General features: G+C 41.5%; 1 protein-coding gene across 2 annotated transcripts in view; it reads left to right on the top strand.

The window, feature by feature from the left end:
* The window catches only part of larp (La related protein), an 89,662-nt gene that overhangs the window by 54,769 nt on the left and 15,362 nt on the right, over positions 1 to 19,531 (top strand). For both annotated transcript variants that reach the window (XM_022085291.2, XM_022085292.2), the window contains exons 7-18: positions 832 to 962; positions 5,221 to 5,407; positions 6,117 to 6,528; positions 7,170 to 7,336; positions 7,615 to 7,766; positions 8,935 to 9,154; positions 9,445 to 9,627; positions 11,778 to 12,007; positions 13,245 to 13,405; positions 14,889 to 15,033; positions 16,393 to 16,502; positions 18,062 to 18,195. In XM_022085291.2, coding sequence (XP_021940983.2) covers positions 832 to 962; positions 5,221 to 5,407; positions 6,117 to 6,528; positions 7,170 to 7,336; positions 7,615 to 7,766; positions 8,935 to 9,154; positions 9,445 to 9,627; positions 11,778 to 12,007; positions 13,245 to 13,405; positions 14,889 to 15,033; positions 16,393 to 16,502; positions 18,062 to 18,195 — 2,232 coding nt within the window. The remainder of the gene's footprint in view (positions 1 to 831; positions 963 to 5,220; positions 5,408 to 6,116; positions 6,529 to 7,169; positions 7,337 to 7,614; positions 7,767 to 8,934; positions 9,155 to 9,444; positions 9,628 to 11,777; positions 12,008 to 13,244; positions 13,406 to 14,888; positions 15,034 to 16,392; positions 16,503 to 18,061; positions 18,196 to 19,531) is intronic.

Raw genomic sequence — 19,531 nt, 5'->3', positions numbered from 1 at the left:
TCTCGGAGTTCAAGTTTTGATTTGTTTCTGGTTACTTGTCTTTAGTGTAGGTGGAGAATTATCACCCGACAGTTTTCTTATCTACTTCTCTCTCTCATCTTCTCTCTGTTCAGTGCGATGTTTATCTTCACTCGATGCTGCAGAAGTATTACTTACAGAATTGTATTTTAAATGGACTGTCGACAGCATGAGAGTAGAAGTTTTGTGTGATGGTACGTTTCATTTCATTTCATAACATAAAACTGTCCCGCTACACACCATGTAGGTCGCTCGGAGGGAGATTAGGTATAGCTCGTACTCATTCTCGACCTCGGCACTAGATGGGGGTGAGCGGTCAGCGTCACGCTCTGGCCGCGCTTTACCCCAGGGAAATGACCCCGGTACCAATTGGATAGGAGGCTGGGTGGGCCCCAGTCCGTAGTACTTGAAAAGTGCAGAGAGAGAGGTAAGGCAAAGGTCATGTAGCCGATAAGTTAGATAACGCGAGATAAAAGTCAGGGGGAAGTAGATAGCTAAAAGATAAAGTTAGATAAAGATCATTTGGCTGTAAAGTTGTGCTAGCAGTTTTGTTATGGAGGTAATAGAATTTTTTCTGTAATTTTCTGAAGAGAACTGGGCTAACCTCCTACCCCTCTTCTAGCGCCACAATTGCGTGTTTTTTTGCAGTGATGTGATATAGCTAATTTTGTCTTCTTTTCCCATCTGAGTGGGAATTGGTGAAGAGAGCGTAATGTCTGAGCAAAACAGAATAATTAACGAGTAGATACAAATGGCATGTAATCTCTGCCTTGCTTTGCTGTGTCTAGTAGTGGAGTGCTTTTGTTGCTTCAGGTGAACAGTTTTGGGGGCGCGTCCGAGCAGCCAGCCTTCATGATGCCCTACTTCGGGACGTTCTACTTTGATAATAGCAGCTACATGCATTTGGATGAACCAACGCTAAAGGAGTACATACGGAAACAGATGTGAGTACAGTTTTACTTCCCGACTCCTCGTAACTAAGTATTCTCCCCCCTCCCCCCCACCTCCTCCTAATTCACACACGTTTTTAAAGTGTAACGTGATGATACATGTGGTCTGTGTCATGGTTTAGAAGCTTGTATTCCATGCGTGAAATGGAAACACTTGCTTTCCTGTCGTGAAATGGATAATTTCACCCAAATATTCTAGTTTTACAGCTGGAATTGAATGTGTAACTTCGGCATGCATCATGTTAGCTCATCAACTATGTTAGTGTCTCACCATTTAAATCGTAATAACTCGGAAGATATAACTGTGCAAAATCAAGCTAAGAATATGATTTAGCAACTGTTATTTTCCACTGCTTTTGGTGTCATCAAGGTGAGCTAATTAAGGTTGTTAATTTTATTAATCAAGGTTAGAGCTTTATTTTAATAAAAAGCTACAAACACGACACTGAGTTTACTAGTTACAGTCAACAGTTTTGTCACTAAATGAAGGGATTTTTCTTCATAAATTTCCTCCCACAGGACATCACGTTCTGTGCCTTTGTTATCATTTAGGTAGCGACTGACTTGTAACATTTACTTGTAATGTAACATTCGCGGCGAGCATGTTACATTACACCACAACTGGTGAGGCGCATCGAATGCTCGTTTTGAACGCTCGGCTCGACTGTGCTCGTGTGTGCTCCATTCATTTCATTCAATATGTCGGACGTGGAGGTTGTGTTATCTTTGTTTCATTTAATACGCTACTCTTATCTAAAGAACTCGTGAATGCTCGTTACGACGCCGCTCGACTGACTGACTGACTTGTAGCGTAACACTCAAAGGGATTCGCGAAAAAACCGACAACACGATGGAGCGCCCGCGAGCATGAGCAGCTCGCATCGAGCGGCTCCGTTCGCTGTCTTCACTTGTGTAATGCTCGATTTGTAACACGTTACATTACAGGCAAATGTTACAAGTCAGTCGCAACCTTTTGGGACGCGCTACTTTTTAAATGCTTTGCTGTTGGCTTCTGGTGAAAGCTTTTGCCGTAAAGCAGTTACTGACGTACAGCGAATCCCTCACAATACATAAATCTTACTGCCTAACCATTATTGGCTTTGAAATCTTGCTGTACGATCTTGAGGGATGTAGCAACTTCCAACGCCTTTGTGTCGTTTCTCCGGTAACGGGAAGGCCGTTTTTTATATTTCTCAAACACAAACTTGAGGACTTTTTCGTCAGCGGCATTGAAATTCCCGTGCCTGGTCTTACGAAATGCTTTTCTGGTTGAATTTGCTTCTTTTAACAGTTCCTTCTGTTTCTTCCAGCATCGTACATTTGGTTCCACGACACTGAATTTCTGTTCTGCAGCGTATTTCTTGATTTCTTCCGCGTGTTTAATTACCATAAATTTAAAATTAGCGTCTTAACTCCAAATGCCATTGCGTCTTTCCTTTCAACGTGATCACAATGATTTTTACAGAACACCTTAACAAACTTCGGTAATCATTTTACAGCGCTACAACTAACAAAAGTATTTCTACAGATTTTGCCACACATGAGGTCACATGGTAATTGGGGGAGGGGGGCAGGGGGGTTTGATTATGATGATGGTGCAACAGAACAGATGTACCGCCCAGCCTAAAAATATTTGTGATACTCCTTGTAACAAAATCATTTATCCCATTCATAAAACTTTGAGCATGATTATAAAATGACCCCCATTGTTTTGATAATAGATTATGAAAAAATGTTTGTCTTGTATTCGGGTAAATATGGCGTATGTGGTAGAAGGAAATGGGGTCAAATTTTATTGCCCAAATAGCAATTGAATTTCCAAGAAAAATGTTCAATTTGTCAGATTTGTAGTTCAGGTTGTACCGTGTCGGTGTATATATGAAAATACTCAACGCGTAATGCTTGCAGTGATGTTGAAAAAATTGTCTTCTTTTCCCAACTGATGAGATTGGTGAATGATAAACTTACTACTGAGCAAGCTGCGTTAACTAAGGTAATTTCAGACAAAAGGAAAGTGTCAATTGCACATTTTTGGCTCGCTGAACTGGAAAGGGCTAGAAATAATTACGTGATTTGTGTTGAAGATGTTAATACGAGGCTCGTCCACAAAGTAAGTTTCCCTGGGGCCGTTTACAGAAACAAAACACAATTTCATGGAAATATTTATTGCAACAGATACAGCAAGTGTCCAGCTATTTTTCAACATATTCGCCACCGGAATTGAGACATTTGTCATACCGTGGGACAAACTTTTGAATACCTGTGTCGTAGAAGTCTGCCGCCTGGGATTGGAACCACTGTGTGACAACCATCTCCGCCTCTCTGTCATTCTCAAAACGCTGACGCCGACCGGACAGGAATTTCTTGAGGTGTAGGAAAAGATGGAAATCACTGGGAGCGAGGTCCGGGCTGTAGGGTGGATGATTAAACACCTCCCAGCTGAACTCCTGCAGGAGACTTGCTGTCCGTCGAGCCGTGTGCGGCCTAGCGTTATCACTGACCGCACTTCACAGTCGGCGGGAGCTGGAATAAGAACCTCCATCTTCAACAGCTGCAACGATGCTACTGTGAGAACGTGGGAAGTGCCGTTAGTGCATGCGCCATGCTACGTCATTGCTATATCATGTACGCACAGTCGCTTCGCGCAATATAAGGTTTGCTAGCTGTGGGACGAGTGGGAAACTTACTTTGTGGACGCGCCTCGTATCTTACTATAAAACATAAATAGCACGAAGAATAAGTGCTCAATGACATTTGGATAAATGCAGTAGTGAAATTTTTCATTTTTTACTGTGTTCATAATTCCATCTTGATTTTATATTACAGAATCAATGCTGTCATGTATAGCTGCTTGGACTTTACACATTTTTTATGCAGGGCTGTGGAGTCGGTACTAAAAGCTCTGACTCCCTCATAAAAACTCAATATGTATTAATAATGGTAAACCTACTAAAATGGTAAATGATACCATAAGAGATTTTATCACCACACTTTTTAGACTTTTAACCTATATTTAAATATACTTCTAATGGTTATTGCAGAGATCGGTTGATTTGTGGACATTTTGTATTCTTAAGGTTGTTATTATTATTCAGTGTCCTGTCTGACGACAGGTCCATTGCTCTGCCCAAAAAGAGTTTGCCAATTTTCCCTATTCTCGGCTTCTCGTTTTAATTCCTGGAACGTCATCTTGTTTCCTTGTTTAAGGTCGTCGGTTAACTGTGTCAGTCTTCTTCCTAGTCCTCTCTTTCCTTCAACCTGGCCTTCGGTGATATCACTCATTAATCCATTCCTTCTCATAATATGTCCCAGCCAGTTAGCTTTCCTTCGTGTAATCGCCTGCAGAATGTTTCTTTGCTCGTTGACTCTCCTCAATACTTCTTCGTTGGTCACTCGATCCGTCCACCTGATCTTCTCTATTCTTCTCCAACACCACATTTCAAAACTCTCCAGGTATTTCTGTTCCTTCTTCCTGAGTGTCCAAGTCTCTGCTCCATACGTAACACTTCACTAGTTTCTCCTTCATCTCCAAGCCCAACTTGCTAATGAGAATTATCCTCTTCTTGACGAAAGCTGCCTTGGCCATGGCTATCCTTGCTTTTACTTCCTTGGTGCATAGGGCGTCCGTCGTGATTATGCTTCCCAAGTACTTGAAGTGCTCCACATTCTCCAACGTTCAAATTTTTCTGCTCTCGGTGCTATCCTCATTACCTTTGATTTTTCAATGTTGATTTCCATTCCATACTCTCTACCTGTTACCACTAACTTGTCCATCATGTTCTGTAATCCCTCCTCTCCCTTCGCCAATACCACTAAGGTACCGGAGCCAAAGTCACAAAGTATTATTCCCACACCATGTGGCTCAACGCGTCGTTGAATCCGTAAGCGCGAGGCCGGCGGCGGCTCAGATGGTATCGAAAGTGTTAAAATAGTATTCCTTAAGATTTCATATCGGGGTCGGAGTCGACTCCAACTCCACCAAAAATTGCTTCTGACTCCACAGCCCTGGTGTTTGTATTGTATACAGCTCAAAAATTTTGAAAGGTCTCAGCAGGAAAACACATTCTTCTGTGAGTCTTTCTTTATAAACTATATTTTTTATCAATTTGTGGGTCGAGATTTGGCCAAGTGATGGTCACTTCTGATTTGTTTAATATTTCGTTACTAGTTTTATATTCTCACAGAATGTTATATCTTGTTAGCAGCGCAAACAAAGTATTTAAGAAAAAATTGTTTCATTGTATGGTTGCAGAGAGTACTACTTTAGCGAGGAGAACTTGTTGCGGGACTTTTATCTTCGCCGGAAGATGGATAGCGAAGGCTACTTACCAATTAAACTTATTGCATCATTCCATCGAGTGTACAGATTGTCTACAAATATTGAAGTTGTGTGTGATGCTATAAGGAACTCGGATGTGCTTGAAGTGAATGATTACAAGGTACGAGTGAGGCCCTTCAGTTACTTTGGGATACGCACATAGTGCCAACTTCAGTTCGATGGTCAGTTAAAAAATTTGCGTACTGTGTGGTGTGGTGTGGTGAATCCTCAGTATATGATCTCTGCCATCTTATGTAGCTACATTCAACTGCCCTGTGGTGGGAGAGATTTGATTAAAAATGCAGATTAAAAAATGATTCTGATCGGAGGTGCATCCAGACACGAGAATTTGTTTTTCAGCAAGACAAGAAGCCTTTGAACTCTGATTTTCCATTTTGGATATCTGAATTACAAATTAATTCTGCAAGGGGATGTCTCAGGAGGTCTGGACTGGGTGGATAACGAGTCACCTGAATTGCAAATTTAATTGCACCTTTTAAAGATGAAATACAGGATGATCGGAAATGATTAGGAGGAGGATAACATTATTACTATACAGTACTTCTTGTAGTTATACAAAATAGTGTGTGGAATGTATCCACCTGTTATTCTGAGAGAACCCGTAAGTAATCACCGGTGTTCGTTTTAGTATTATCGAAGTTTTGGTAGAACTTCTCAATGTGAGAGATCATGTTCAGTGGATCTTGAGCTGTGTGAAGACGTAGACTTACATATGGCAAAGCTAATGAGCAAATTTTTTTTGCAACTTTCAATTGTAATCATACCGAAAAGTAAGATTCACATCAACATATCTTTGTTCTGAATTACAGGTTCGAACCAAGATAGACCCAACAAAGTGGCCAATAACCGAACCCGGCAAACAGTTCTTTAACGCAGGTCATCATCATCATCATCCTGGTGTCAGGTTCATAATGCCAGGTCAGGTACCCGTAGGTGTCCATCAATTTGCACACCCACGAAGTATACCCATTCATCAGATCCCCCCGCCACCTCTCAGAGCTAATTTCCATTCGTTCCTGCGTCCCTCAGCTCCTCCAGTGACACTTGACTTGGATGAACTTGAAAATGGCACAGATTTCCATCACATGGGTGAAAACTTAAATCCAGATGTTCCTGAATTTATCCCAGTAACTGTAAGGATCCAGGATGAAAGTGGGGATCATATTTCAACAGAGACTGAAGGTGAACAGTGGAACGAAGGCCTGGAGACTGGCCGTAAAGGTACGTAAACCTCCGTAAGATGTGAACACACACAGGCCCACACCTTTTATAAGATTATTATTTGTTCCGAAAATACAAATCAAACGTGTGCGCGCACGCGTGTGCAAAGAATGATGGATCGGCAAGCAGCCCTGGGAACCTGTGTCGGTTCTCTTTCTAAGCCAGGAAAAGACTCACCCAATTTAGTCCGAAAAAAAAAGGGCGGAGATGTTTAGCGTCCGACCAACAGGCCGAGACTGACTCACACTGATCCCCGTATAACGTAGCAAAACGGGGGGGAGACCAGGGCGCACCCTGACTGGAAAAAGGTAAGGTTAGAACAGGGTGATACAAAGGAAAGGTAGGAAGTACAGAGTGGGGCAAAGGTAATGTCACCCACCCCCAAAGGGGACATGGTGGCGAGTCTCAAGGTGGCTGTAGTCTGGATTTCTTCGCCACGTAGCCTGGTAGAAGTCTCATGATGGAGGCAGCAAGAACCTTCAAAACACCGATAACCTTGTACCAGACTACACAGCGCAGCACCCCAGAAGACAGCCATCTTCGTACTCAGCACCACCTCAGTTAAGGTTACATAATTTGTAACGTGAAATTTTTACTGTATGAGATCAGTGATCAATTTTAAATGTAATAATTATTTGTAGAAAATTCTGAAACGACGCTCGACTCCCGTGAAGATGAGAGAAGGGCAGATCTGAGCGGTTGTGAAGAACGACTTGAGGGCGAGGATGAAATGAAAGTGGCTGTCCAGAGGAACAGTTCCCAGTCTTATTTCAGTGCAAACCAAGAAGACGACAACGCTTGGAGAGAGGTGAGTGCTCGCGTGCGCGTTTTGTTGACGGGCGATATCACGGACTTCGTGAACGAGGCGGGGCAGGTCTTCACAGATGAATGTCCGGATTTCTGTACCTTGTGATGTTAGCAGGAAGACGACTGCTTGAAAATTTTCCGTTGTCGTGAGAATTGGCTACATTTTGACGATTGTTTTCAGTTTTATTTCTTTCAAAGATGATCCTCAGCGTGATAGTGTTGAGAGGGAAAGTGGCAGAAGTGTCTAACAGTGGCATTTATGTGATTACTGCATTTCAGGTAAAGCGGAGAGTAAAACCACCGCCGAAAGACAAACCTGAAGAAAAGAAAGAGCGAGAGCACTTCGAGGAAAGGGAGGAATTGGATTTTCAGTTTGATGAAGAATTGGATGGGCCTGTCCCATCAGGAAGGCATAACACTTTCACGGACTGGTGAGTTTGAAGTTTTCCCGAAAAGTGGTTGAAAGATTTTTTTATTGTTCCCGCAGACATTTCAGAGAATTTCCCTGCTTCCTGACGGTGGAGGCGTTGACTGGCAATTTTTCCACTTGTTAAATTTGTTTTGTTACGTTTGGATTTTACTGATCGTTAGGCTGCTACCGAAGTACAGTTCTTGAAATTGAGTTGATGTGCAGCCAGGTAAAGCGTTATGTGGCCGAGGTTTGACATTGACACAGCTTTATCTATGAGGTTAGATCCAAGAACTTGCAAGATGCCATCAATTATGTCATAAGTTACATATCCGGGTTGTGGGATTTGAGATGATCTAACCGATAACTTTGTCAACTAATGTGATAGGTACCAGTGGTGGCAAGACTTTCATTGATGAAGCATCTGTATTTTTCTCTCGTAAATGTGTTCTCAACCGAAGCTTTTGTGAGGCATTAGAACTTATTTTGAGCCCACTTTTAGATATCGTACGAGTTTTGTTAGGGGGTTTTCAGTGAAACAGTTGTATGTTAAACACAGTCAAACTCTGTTATAACGAGATCCAAGGGATAACTGTTACTTGTATCTGTTATTGTGGCTGAATTTTTCATACTGTTAGAGTTATAGTACGCGACTGTAATCTTGAGACTTGCAAGGAATGCAGGAAGTCCAAAGCGTTAAAGGCAGACGCTATCTTTCATCCTTCACCCCACTTCCTCACCCCACAAATCACAGGATTACAGTCTTACACTGTAGTTTGTCAGGTAGTTCCTCTCCCAACGTCATCCGAGAATTCATAACATTTGACAAGAGATAAAAGACAGACCTGAGAGGTTGAAGTAAGGAAGCAGCTTGGGATGTTTTATAGCAAGGAACTTGGGTGATTTACACAGGTTAGGTTGGGGACGGCAAGAAGTTGATGTAGAATTTTGCTGGGAAGAACTGCTTGAATAGCGGTCACTACACAAACCAACGATATGAGACGAGAGTCCAGATACGGTTCCTTTACTTTACTGCGTGAGAGTTTGCCTGTAATGTAAGGTTGTATGTACCTGAATCTTTATTAAGCATTGAAGAGACAAGACTGTCTTAAAACGGTGCAGTAAGGAATTTCGGTACATCTTCCAGCCTTTTTAACATTGGATGGTTTTCTGTTTGACTTGTACTTTAGGTCTGAGGATGAATCAGACTATGAACTCAGTGATCATGAGATCAACAAGCTCCTGATCGTCACACAGTCTACCTCGCAGTCGTCACGCTACCCAAAACACGAAGGGTACGACCGCACAGGTGACTGGACCACCAGAGTGAAGATAACACAGGATCTTGAACAGGTCATCAGCGATGGATTGAACTATTACGAGGACGGGCTCTGGACAGAGCAAGAGTGGGTAAGTTCTACGTGGGCAAAGTTCTTTATTTTTCTGACCATTACGTTGGCTAGGAATCCAGATTTTTTAGACAAAGAAGATTGCCGCTCCTGGGAACATTGATAGACACAGTGAGGGGTGATCTCTGAAAATTTGAACACTGTATGGGTTACATATTATTTAGTTTTAAGAAAAGTATGTAATGTAAAGATGGTGGCTGTTGCTGACAGTGGTACAGCAGGCTGCCTTGCTTTTGGATGTAGTAAGGCAGATGGATTGTGTTGACGTAGTAATATGTTTGTTGCGAGCAGCAGAGCTCTGGCAGCTACAAGACTGTGAATATCATAACGCAAGAAGATTTTGAGAAAATGACGCCACGCGCACCACGTAAACTCAACCCTGAAGTTCCTCCGCCTCCTCCACCCTCTCTGGCACAGTCGTTGTCAGCTGAGGAGTCGGTACCGGAGGTTGCACGAAGACCTGCACCATTGGAGGTGAGTGACGGTTTAGTGTCAGGTTTCTCACTAAATTATTCATTTTCCCTTGTCGGATTTTTACAGCACGTTTGAAAAAGTTTAGGGAATGAAAGCAGGCCTTGAAAAACAATACAGGTTTTGGATAACAGACTTCTCATCTGTGCTGCCAGTCATATTTTTCTCATCTCACGGGCCATGTAATTTTTGGTCTATATGAGGCCTTCTAAACCCTCCAGTACTCATTCTCTCAAGATTGCAGTTGCACGAAATTCAATGATCCATGTACCTGAAAGCTAAGTTATACATTAAACTCCATCTGCACAAACCTAGTGATAACAAAATAATATGAAACCGGCTTTGAATATTATATTTAAACGTACCTAAACAGTTTTTATTGATCCCCCCCCCCCCCCCCCCCCATACCCAGACATTCAGATTTCTCTTGTGTTAATGCCATTACATCAGAGATATACTTGCCTGGGAGAAAGTGTAAACTGCATTGGTACTGGCCCCCAAGTGTTTTGCATCTTGGGGGTTATCGAAATGTGCGACATTTACAATGTCAAACCCCAATACCATGCCCCCATATTTACCGTCGCCACGCAAATTAACCACGAAGGCCTGGGAACAGACATTTTCTGTGTAATTTTAAACGAAGTCTTCCAGTAAATTGCCACCCCCACCAGCCGCCACCTAACAGCGTGTGTGTGGCGATACAAATCTATGATTGAGCACCATAATCAAGTCTGATACAATGCCATGTCACTTAGTTTCTGCCGCTGCGTACGCAGATCCTCGAATGTGTAGTTGTAAAAACGCTGTGCATCGACACATTTTGTGTAAATTTTCAGGAATTCTGGCACAACTTTCACCTCCTCCCTATTTTTGCTGTTTGGCAGGTGTAGTGGACTGTTCCATAATGAAAGTGTTTTTTATTAAGATTGTCTCCGGCAATCAGCTGCATCGAAGAGACCGACATTTCGGGAACGATGCCCTGATGATGGAGGCAGAGAAGGTTCCCGAAACATTGGTCTCTTCATTTAACCATTTGTTATGGCTGATTGAACAAGATTTTATTTAGTTCAGTCACTGCAAAAGCTTCAGATCATTTATGAAAATATTTTGTAGACATAAAATAAATTATTCTTGGGCTGTCAGCTGTGTAGGGTGTCTGAATGAAGAAAACACCATTTCATCCTCAGGGTTCTGATGTTGGTTCTGTTCAGAATCCTGATGATGGCGATTATTCCCTAAATGTCAGTCTCACCCTGAGGACGAGGACGAAGATGGTTCTCAAAACGTTGGTGTTTTCTTTATTAAGCCACCGTACATGGACGATGGCCCGAGAAGAATTTATTATACTTGGTTGCCATGAAAGATTCAGATCATACACGGTTCGTTTACACTTTATTGAGTAACTAACGTATGGTACTCAAGTGTACTCCAGTTTGAGTACAGTTACTGGGCTTGTCGCAGGAAGGAAGTTATGTATGAATGCAGATTCAGGTACGTGTGGTGCAAGCCGCCAAAATGTCGCCTACAATTTTTCACTTTTGTGGTGTAAGCACATACGTTGATGCTGTGTTGGTGATATTGTAAGTGAAGAAAGTAATGAGGGGGGGATGTGGAAAGTTTTAAATGGTTGAAGGGTGCAGATAAAAGCAAACAATTGAATAGCAGCTGGTGGTGTTAAGGCATGAGTAGAACTGGGCAGGGTTGGGTATAAAATATCTTGTATAAAGCAGAGGGTTGACTTTCCGTAAGTCAATAATATGGACTGACCCGACAGAGAGAAATTGATTCCAGAAACAAATGTGGGAGTGGCGCGTGAAGATTGTTCGAGAAGATGATCATAAAGATGTGTACTGTTATGAGTATTGTTTTTTGCTGAATGCAACGTGATAGGACCATCGGAAATGGAACTGTAAAGAGATGCAAGAATACATTAATAAATAACAAGACACCCGAACATGAAGAATTTTAGTTTAACGTCATCACTTCTGTAATTCCAGAAGTTGGACAGTGGAGAAACTGTGGTGCTCTAATGAGGTTAGGCTGTGATGTAACAAAATTTGATGTACTAATATCTACAGAAGTGTATTAACAAACGCGCAGAATTAGCCGTCAGCTGAATCTTTCTTAACTTCTGTCTACTTGTACATACGCAGGTTCCCATATCAGAACCCCCTGCTTTCCAAGGCATAAGTGGGGCCTGGCCACATAAAGAGCGTCACCACCGACGAGCGTCACGTTTTTATGCTGTTACCAAAGATGGTTGCCCTCCAGACACGAGCACTCTTCGAAAGCGCAAAACAAGGCACACCAATAATCCACCAGTGGAAAGTCACGTTGGATGGATCATGGATGTCAGAGAGCACAGGACGCGTACGAACTCCAGGTAATGTTTGTTCATTAAGATCTAGAGAGAAAAGCAGTTCATGGATTCTGTTCGTAGTTCTTAAAATGGTCATACATTTCTTGCTTGTCATTTTGCAGTTCACGCTGACCCCAAATAAATCATTTCATATTCTTAATCACCCTTAATTCAGTTCACGGTTTGTACCCAGGGTAATATGAATCTCTTCGATTAAATGAGAAATTGTGTCAGCATTGATTTAGCTGTGAAAGCCGAACTGAAGGCACTAAAATATAAGCTACGATGAAATCAGTGGTGAATGAAAAGACGGTGAATTTTCATTAAAAGGTTAAAGATTTATTGCAGGCTTGTGATCTCTAGGACCGCAGGCCTTTCTTTTGAGATATCTAATTTTTAAAAAGCCATAATTATAATTTGACGACTGGTTTAATTATTAACCTTTATAGGTCGCGAGTTACACTTTTTTGTTTGGTAGTACGTAACTCTGAGTAGCTGAATGAGACATTTCTGTCCCATTGTGTCATGACGTTATTAAAAGCTTGGAAAATCAGACACTTCTGTGTTTGAAATGCTTCCGTGTTAATTTGTAATAGCATCGTCCACTTTAAGGAGTGTGTTTATTGTTCCTTCTTTGTTCTACAAACCAGGAATCAACGCAACCACACATTGCATTTTGATCATTTGAATTTTGTCCACATTTCATTGTTTTTTTTGCTGAACACACGGCACCAAACCCGTCTTCCTAATTTTCACTGCGTCATACATCAAGTTAGGTAGGTTGACTTGTGGAAGTGGTTGGTCTTCCGCGTGGGCTGTAATATTGTTACGTGTAATAAGTCCTAAATAAGCTGTAATTAAAATAACTGTAAAGCCCAATTACGAGTTGTGCAGGTCTGTGTTAGAGAAGCTAACGCAGTTCTGGCGCTCATCAAGAAACAGGAGAATGATTTGATAGTTGCTTTACAGAGTCTTATTATTGCACTGCACAAGCTAGAGCCTGTCGTTCTGCTTACATGAACCACAGGTGTAGAACTTGTGCCACAGAAGACTGATGGAGACGTTCGCATGAATGTAGACTGTGACGCTCTGTCATTTGCTATTTGTGGACGTCCTCCTACAGACAATTTCAGGTGAATAAAATACAGGACCTGTTAATTTTCGACGGAGAATATGTATTAAGTTCGACGTTAGTTGGAAATGTGTTAAGTTTTAGAGAATATTTTAATGACGTTGGATTTGTTGGGATTTTGTTGAGCAGCAGTAGTGCTGGGACGAGTCCCAGTGAGAGTTATCCGGTTGGCAGCTCTGGCAGCACGCCTCAGTCATTGCCAACCTTCCAGCATCCGTCTCACTCGCTACTGAAGGAAAACAACTTCAAGCAGGAAGTCTATAGCAAGTACTACTCCAGGTGTCTTAAAGGTATGGTCATTTTTTTGGTAAAGTGAAGTGAAGTAAAGCTATTTTGCAAAACGTCATGTGGGAGCTTTGAGGGGAGAGGAGGTATAGGTCTTACCCATTCTTAAATTCAGCACTAGATAGGGGTGAGTGGTCAGCATTTACCCCCCCCCCCCCCCCCCCCCCCAAAAGAAGGGAACTGCCGGATTACGTAAACTAAGGCCAAGATCGTCCCAGGCCGGGAGGTGGTACGGCTTGGGGAGGGAGAAACGGTGAAAGTCGAAAGAAAACCGAATGAAACTACTTCGAATAATCGAAGTATATTACTTAATGAAAAATATAATATAAATATAAGACAATCAGAACAAAGACACCTTTCAGGGCTCAAACTCCGGCTGGGTATACGACTCTAGACGCCCAACTCAACCCCCTCTGCCCTGCTGTCTGATCAGGGTCTCGAATCCAAAGAACTTTGAGAGGGGAGATGAGCCACTTCGAGCCATGAGGCATGGCTCAGCGTCATGCCGCAGCCACACTTTGCCCCTGGGAAAAGACTCCATCCATTTCCCTTTTTAAAGGAGGCTGGGTGGACCCTAGAGCCAGCCTGGACGCAGAGGCTAGAGGAAAAATCCTCTGCCCCTGTCAGTGATCAAACCCTGGTCATCCAGACTACGTTTCTGATTTATGGTTTTAGGTCCTGATACGCTTGTCGATAAAATTCTCTTCCTGATAGGACATACTTGTGAGTCCGTGGCTTAATCTGCTGCGTCTTACTGTTGCCGATTGAGGCAATAATTGGGTAGGAGGAGTCGGAGGTATTACACCTCCGTTAGTGCGAATGCGGGTGGGTCCGTGTAAAGTAACTTCAATTTTTCCATGCCAGATTGTTAGGGAAAAATACATTTCCTCATTGCGTTTGTATGTTTCAGTTGTACCATGGTTATCCAAAAGTGCGTGTCGCAGAATAAGATGCCCCCAATTTTTGTACCATTCTGTACTTTAAATTAAAGACTCGTGTTTTCAAGTAAGGGTTTATAACGGTTATGATGATATTTGTATTGGTTCTGGAATGTTGGCGTCTGTTGACGCCAGTCCACATGGCACCAGAACCCGAAGGAACATCATCATCACAGCTATGAAAACCTCAAATCTCGCATATGTAATGGATCTGTAGGAGAGGGTAAATAAATATTTGAAGGTGTTTAATGTTCAACCTGTATGTGCCATGAAAGTTGCGTTTCACGTCTGCCTGAAGAACAGACGAAACGTGGGTGACAAGAGTAACATTTCACGTATATGGATATGTAGTTGTATTTGACAATAAATCTAGACAGTAATAATGATTGGGTGAGCTCACGATACTAGCAGCTGGTGGGAGGTTTCTTGTCGCAGAGGGATATTTAGAGTAGAAGAGGGCAGTGTATGTGCAATGCGTGTTGCTTGTCACAGGATGGACTTGGTTATTGCTAATTACAGGTTTCTTAAGATTTTTGTTACCGTGTTTCAGAGCGCAAGAAGTTGGGGATTGGGCAGTCCCAGGAAATGAACACATTGTTCAGATTTTGGTCTTTCTTCCTGAGAGAGAATTACAATCGTAAAATGTACCAGGAATTCAAGACGTTGGCAGTGGAGGACGCCCGAGAAGGATACAGGTATTTTGGATCAAAAATATTTACGGAACGGGACATGAGCGTGCTCTGACGCACGTTCAGCCTCTCAGAATGTCCGTGTTGATACGAAAGCCAAGAGGTTTATCCACAAGACTACGCTGTAAATCTAGACTAGAGTCACTTCAGCGCATTTCACGACTTAATCCAGTTTAATATTATCCTTTCCACGAAATTTGCCGTTCAAAATAATACACCGTGTGCAACAAATTTGAAACTGAAGTGATGTAAATATACGGCTAGCATCAGAATTTCAGTCGTTATAATCTTGTGTTTGTCCGCAAGCGGATTTCTTCTACTTTCAGTTAATTTCAGTTAGTTACGCCAGATAAGACACCAATGTAACATGTTTCGAAGACGTGTGCGTCATTTCTATGGCAAAATGAGGCGCAGTAAATTCTATGCTTTATTTGGACAACCGTATTTGCTGTTAGAGAAGTGGATAGTGACGGAGAGTTGCGTCGATTTGAAGGTCCAGTGTGTTTAGAATCAGACTCTAGGCAAATAATATTTTCAAAAAAAAAACATAGTTTGTTTGATATTGTAAATGCGTCATATTGTGATTCATCATTGGGTAAGTTCACATAATTTATTTTTACTAATTATTTTGTTTTCTATATTCTATTTTCAATTGTCATTGATAAAATTAAAACTTTACTTCACAGTCCTACACAAAAATATTGACGTCACCGCGAAGTACAAAATACAAACCTAATAGTGACCAGTGATAGTGCAATGAACGAAGAAATAATAAAAGACAAGAACATCATCAGAAAATGAAGACTATAAAACATAAAAAACAATAATAATCAGTAATTAGTGATAAGTTTATACTACATAATACCCGTTGATGGCTAAATTATAGCCGAAACTAGTCGTGTAAGTTCCTATGTAATCGAGTACTCGATGGGGGAACGTTAAATGATGTTTTAATCTTTTAACAATATTATAATTGTGATTGACGGCAAATTTTTAATATTTTAATAGTTTGTTTCTTAATGTAAGCCACTTATGGAAAATTGGTATGTTATCCCTTGAAAGGGCTGTTAATGAGAACTCCCTAATCCCAGAGCTTCAGCCACATGAAGTGTTACTTCACGTGCTCTTTCGAGATATTTTAAGTTACTGATATGAAGCTGTTGGCGCTGGAACATTGACTTCAGAAAGCTCATGTTTATAAAATACTTTGCATTTTTATATCTGCCTTGAAACGTAATGTACAGAATAAGATGTCGTTACTGTAAGAACATTTATTGCGTATTTATTTGCAATTATGGAGACTGGAATTTCTGGTTTGTTCATGCTGGTATTTCTTATGAGGGGGGTGGTCTGTCGCTGTTTCAGGTACGGCCTGGAGTGTCTGTTCCGCTTCTATAGCTATGGTTTGGAGAAGAAGTTCCGCCCTGAAGTGTATCAGGATTTTCAAGCTGAAACCATTGCTGACTTCGAAAGCGGTAAGTAAAGGAAAGCGGGCAAATGAAGGAACATATGTGAGTTGTTTTAATTACGCTGCGTGCCTCTGTTAGTCATTTTAGAGTGAAACTACGCAAGACGACAGGACCATAGCTTGCTTAAGGAAGACAGCGTTACGGTTTATGTGTTTTTCGTAAGTTATCGAATCGCGCGTATTCAATTTGTGTTAACGATGGTATTGCGGCAAGTCGTACATTCTATTTCTTGCATGAAGTTATGAGTCGGGAAGAATTTTATCATTCCTATGAGTTTCTGGAGTCAGTTGCTAGTAAATTCTTTGGGGAATTAAAATATTTGGGAATGGCGGTAAGAATTCCGCTCGTGAGGACATTAAGATCAGGTACCGTTTTGGAATGCTGGGCAGTTGACATTGTCCCGTGTATTGTTTTTCATGAAGTTGTCCGGTTCTTTGCACAGGCTCATTTTTACTTGCGTGACACTGTTGTCATGCAAAGTTTGGTCATGTGCTACAGAAATAGGAGGATTCGCTAACGCCACTAGGCTGAAAGCCGAGGAGTGGAGTTTGATAGTAGACCTCCTGACATATTCAGTGTTGCAAAAATTGTTACTGTACCATCCACAATGCCATAAACATTCGATAATATGAGAAACAGCATTGATTTTTCATTCGACTGTAGTCTCTTGGCTTCACAGCTGCGGAGTCTTGTAACTTCTGAATTATTACTTTAGATGTTTTCATTTAAATTTAATTTAGCATAAATTCAAACTATTTTTAACTTCATACTTGGGCAGTGTGTTTAAGTATGCTTAAGTTGGGTATGTATTAGAATACTTATGTTCAGAATAAGTTGTGCAGGTCAGTCCAGTCTCGGTGATGACACACTGAAAGTTCACGTTCTCTTGCAGGACACGTCGGCCTCGGTAAGTGGCCATACGACAACCATAATCATAGTTGGAAGTCATGCGGGACTGTATTGGAAGTATTGACGAGAATGTTTAAAGTCAGATCTGTTCTTGAAGCACGTAACTTATTTGCATAATGAACCATTTCATGACGTTTTAAGCCTACACAAGAAACTTCCACAAATGCACAGCATTCGTGCACTCAGATGTGTAAATTGATAATAAAGTAACAAGTTGTTAATAACAAAAAACATATTGCTAGTGTAATTGTAGAAGCCACTAAGTACATTTCAGAAGATTCTGAGTAAAATCATATTTCCTTATATATCAAAGAATATAAAAACATTGGTGTGTGCAACTTTGGCTTTCGGGGCTGATCCTCGTTGAGTGCTGAAAATAATTTAACATCTCGTATTACGCCTGCCGTCTTCGGGGTGAATCAGATTGGCCCTAAAGATGGCAACTGGAATGTCTGCTGAAATGGTGGATAATTTTCTACATCTGATGCAACTTATCCCCCTTTCAGTGTCTTGAACTTCTCATGAATATTTAACTTGCATCAACCTTGTTGTTTCTTTGCTCTAATGTTTTTCTGCGCATTCATGGATTTCTGTGTGTTCGAGTACGTTATTTTGCTTGCACCAGAAGTATTGAAATTTATTTTTATTCCATCTAGGTCAGTTGTATGGACTGGAGAAGTTCTGGGCTTTCTTAAAGTACTACAAGCACAGTTCAAAACTACACATCGATCCCAAGTTGAAGGAGTGCCTCTCTGGCTACAACGACGTGAAGGACTTCCGTGTGGTTATGGCAAGTCTTGATTTCTATTTATGTTATACAGTAATGCGTATGATAATTGGTTTGAAGTCAGTTACAACGTCGTTTTGCGTAATAGCCGTAAACAGTACTTAGTCATCACAATTTTTGATAGGAGGGCTGGTCAGCAATATCTGGGACAGAATTCTTTTTAGGAAGGAATCTACAAGTTACTCAAAGAAGACGGTTGTCTTCAGACTCACGGCCACGAAAACCTCAGGTCCTACCAAGTTACTCAAAGTTATCTCCTTCAAAGTACGATCCTCCAGATTCTATGCAGCGATCCCAGCTATCCTTCCTGTCTGGCAGGCTTGTTTCGGAATGTCCTGCAGCTGCCACGTCGTATTTACTCGTACCTCCGCGATGTCTTAAAATAATTTCCCCTTCAGGGTGCTCTTCTGCCTGAGTAAGAGGAAGGAAGAATTTGCAGTGGGCCAGATCTGGTGAATAAGTTTGGTGGGGAGCCATGGGGATGCTGTGCATTTCCAAGAATTTGGTCATGGCCGCGTGGCACGGCGCATTGTCGTGGTGCAGGAGCCGGTTACCAGGCAACCATTTGTGAGGTCATTTCTGACAAACTGCGTCTCAAAGGCATTGCAGAATGGTTCTGTAGACAGTCTGATTCTTGGTTTGGCATTCGGGAACAAATTTGTGGTGTACCAGACCCTCTGCGTCAAAGAAAGTTATCAGAATTGTTATTACATTTAACTGCTCTTGCCTTGCTGTCTTTAGCTGAGGTGACGACAGCATCTTCCATTGTGACGACAGTTGTTTTTCTCAGGGTTGTAGCCATAAACCCATGATTTATCTATCCCCTGTGACTTGTCTTATCAAGTTTCTGTCATAACTTCATGCAGACACTTTAGAGCATGTCCGTTTCACAATACATCGGACGGAAAAACTTGATTGCACCGTAGATCAACTCACTCATGACTTGAGTCGAGCTCCTACCCGCTCCGCTGGTATGTGGTGTCAGGAGATGTTGCCAAGCATCCTACGTGCTCGTCACTGTGATACTATTAGTCGTTTCTCTATAAAAAAAAATGTTGTGGATATTCTTGATCAGCCCTCTTCGTTATTATTCTTTTTGCCTGAGATTTGCTTTTTTAATATTATATTACTGGCGTGATAGAAAGTGTGCTTAGTGATTAATCTGAGATTTGCTTGCCATTTAGTTTATTCAGGTTAAAGTAATTCGTAATATACAAAATTGTCTAGTTAAATGTAATGGTTTGATCCACAGTAATTTCTGTGTGTCAGATTTTCCTCATCAAATAGGACTTGTTCCAGGAATCAGGTTGTGTCTTCGCTTATAAAGTTGTTTTCTTTA

The sequence above is a fragment of the Zootermopsis nevadensis genome, unplaced genomic scaffold, assembly GCF_977971745.1.
Source record: "Zootermopsis nevadensis isolate Lab colony 2312 unplaced genomic scaffold, Znev_1.0 Znev_ptg000046l, whole genome shotgun sequence".
Taxonomy (NCBI): domain Eukaryota; kingdom Metazoa; phylum Arthropoda; class Insecta; order Blattodea; family Termopsidae; genus Zootermopsis; species Zootermopsis nevadensis.
Note: the sequence above shows the minus strand (reverse complement) of the source record. Positions and strands in the feature narration are given on the sequence as shown.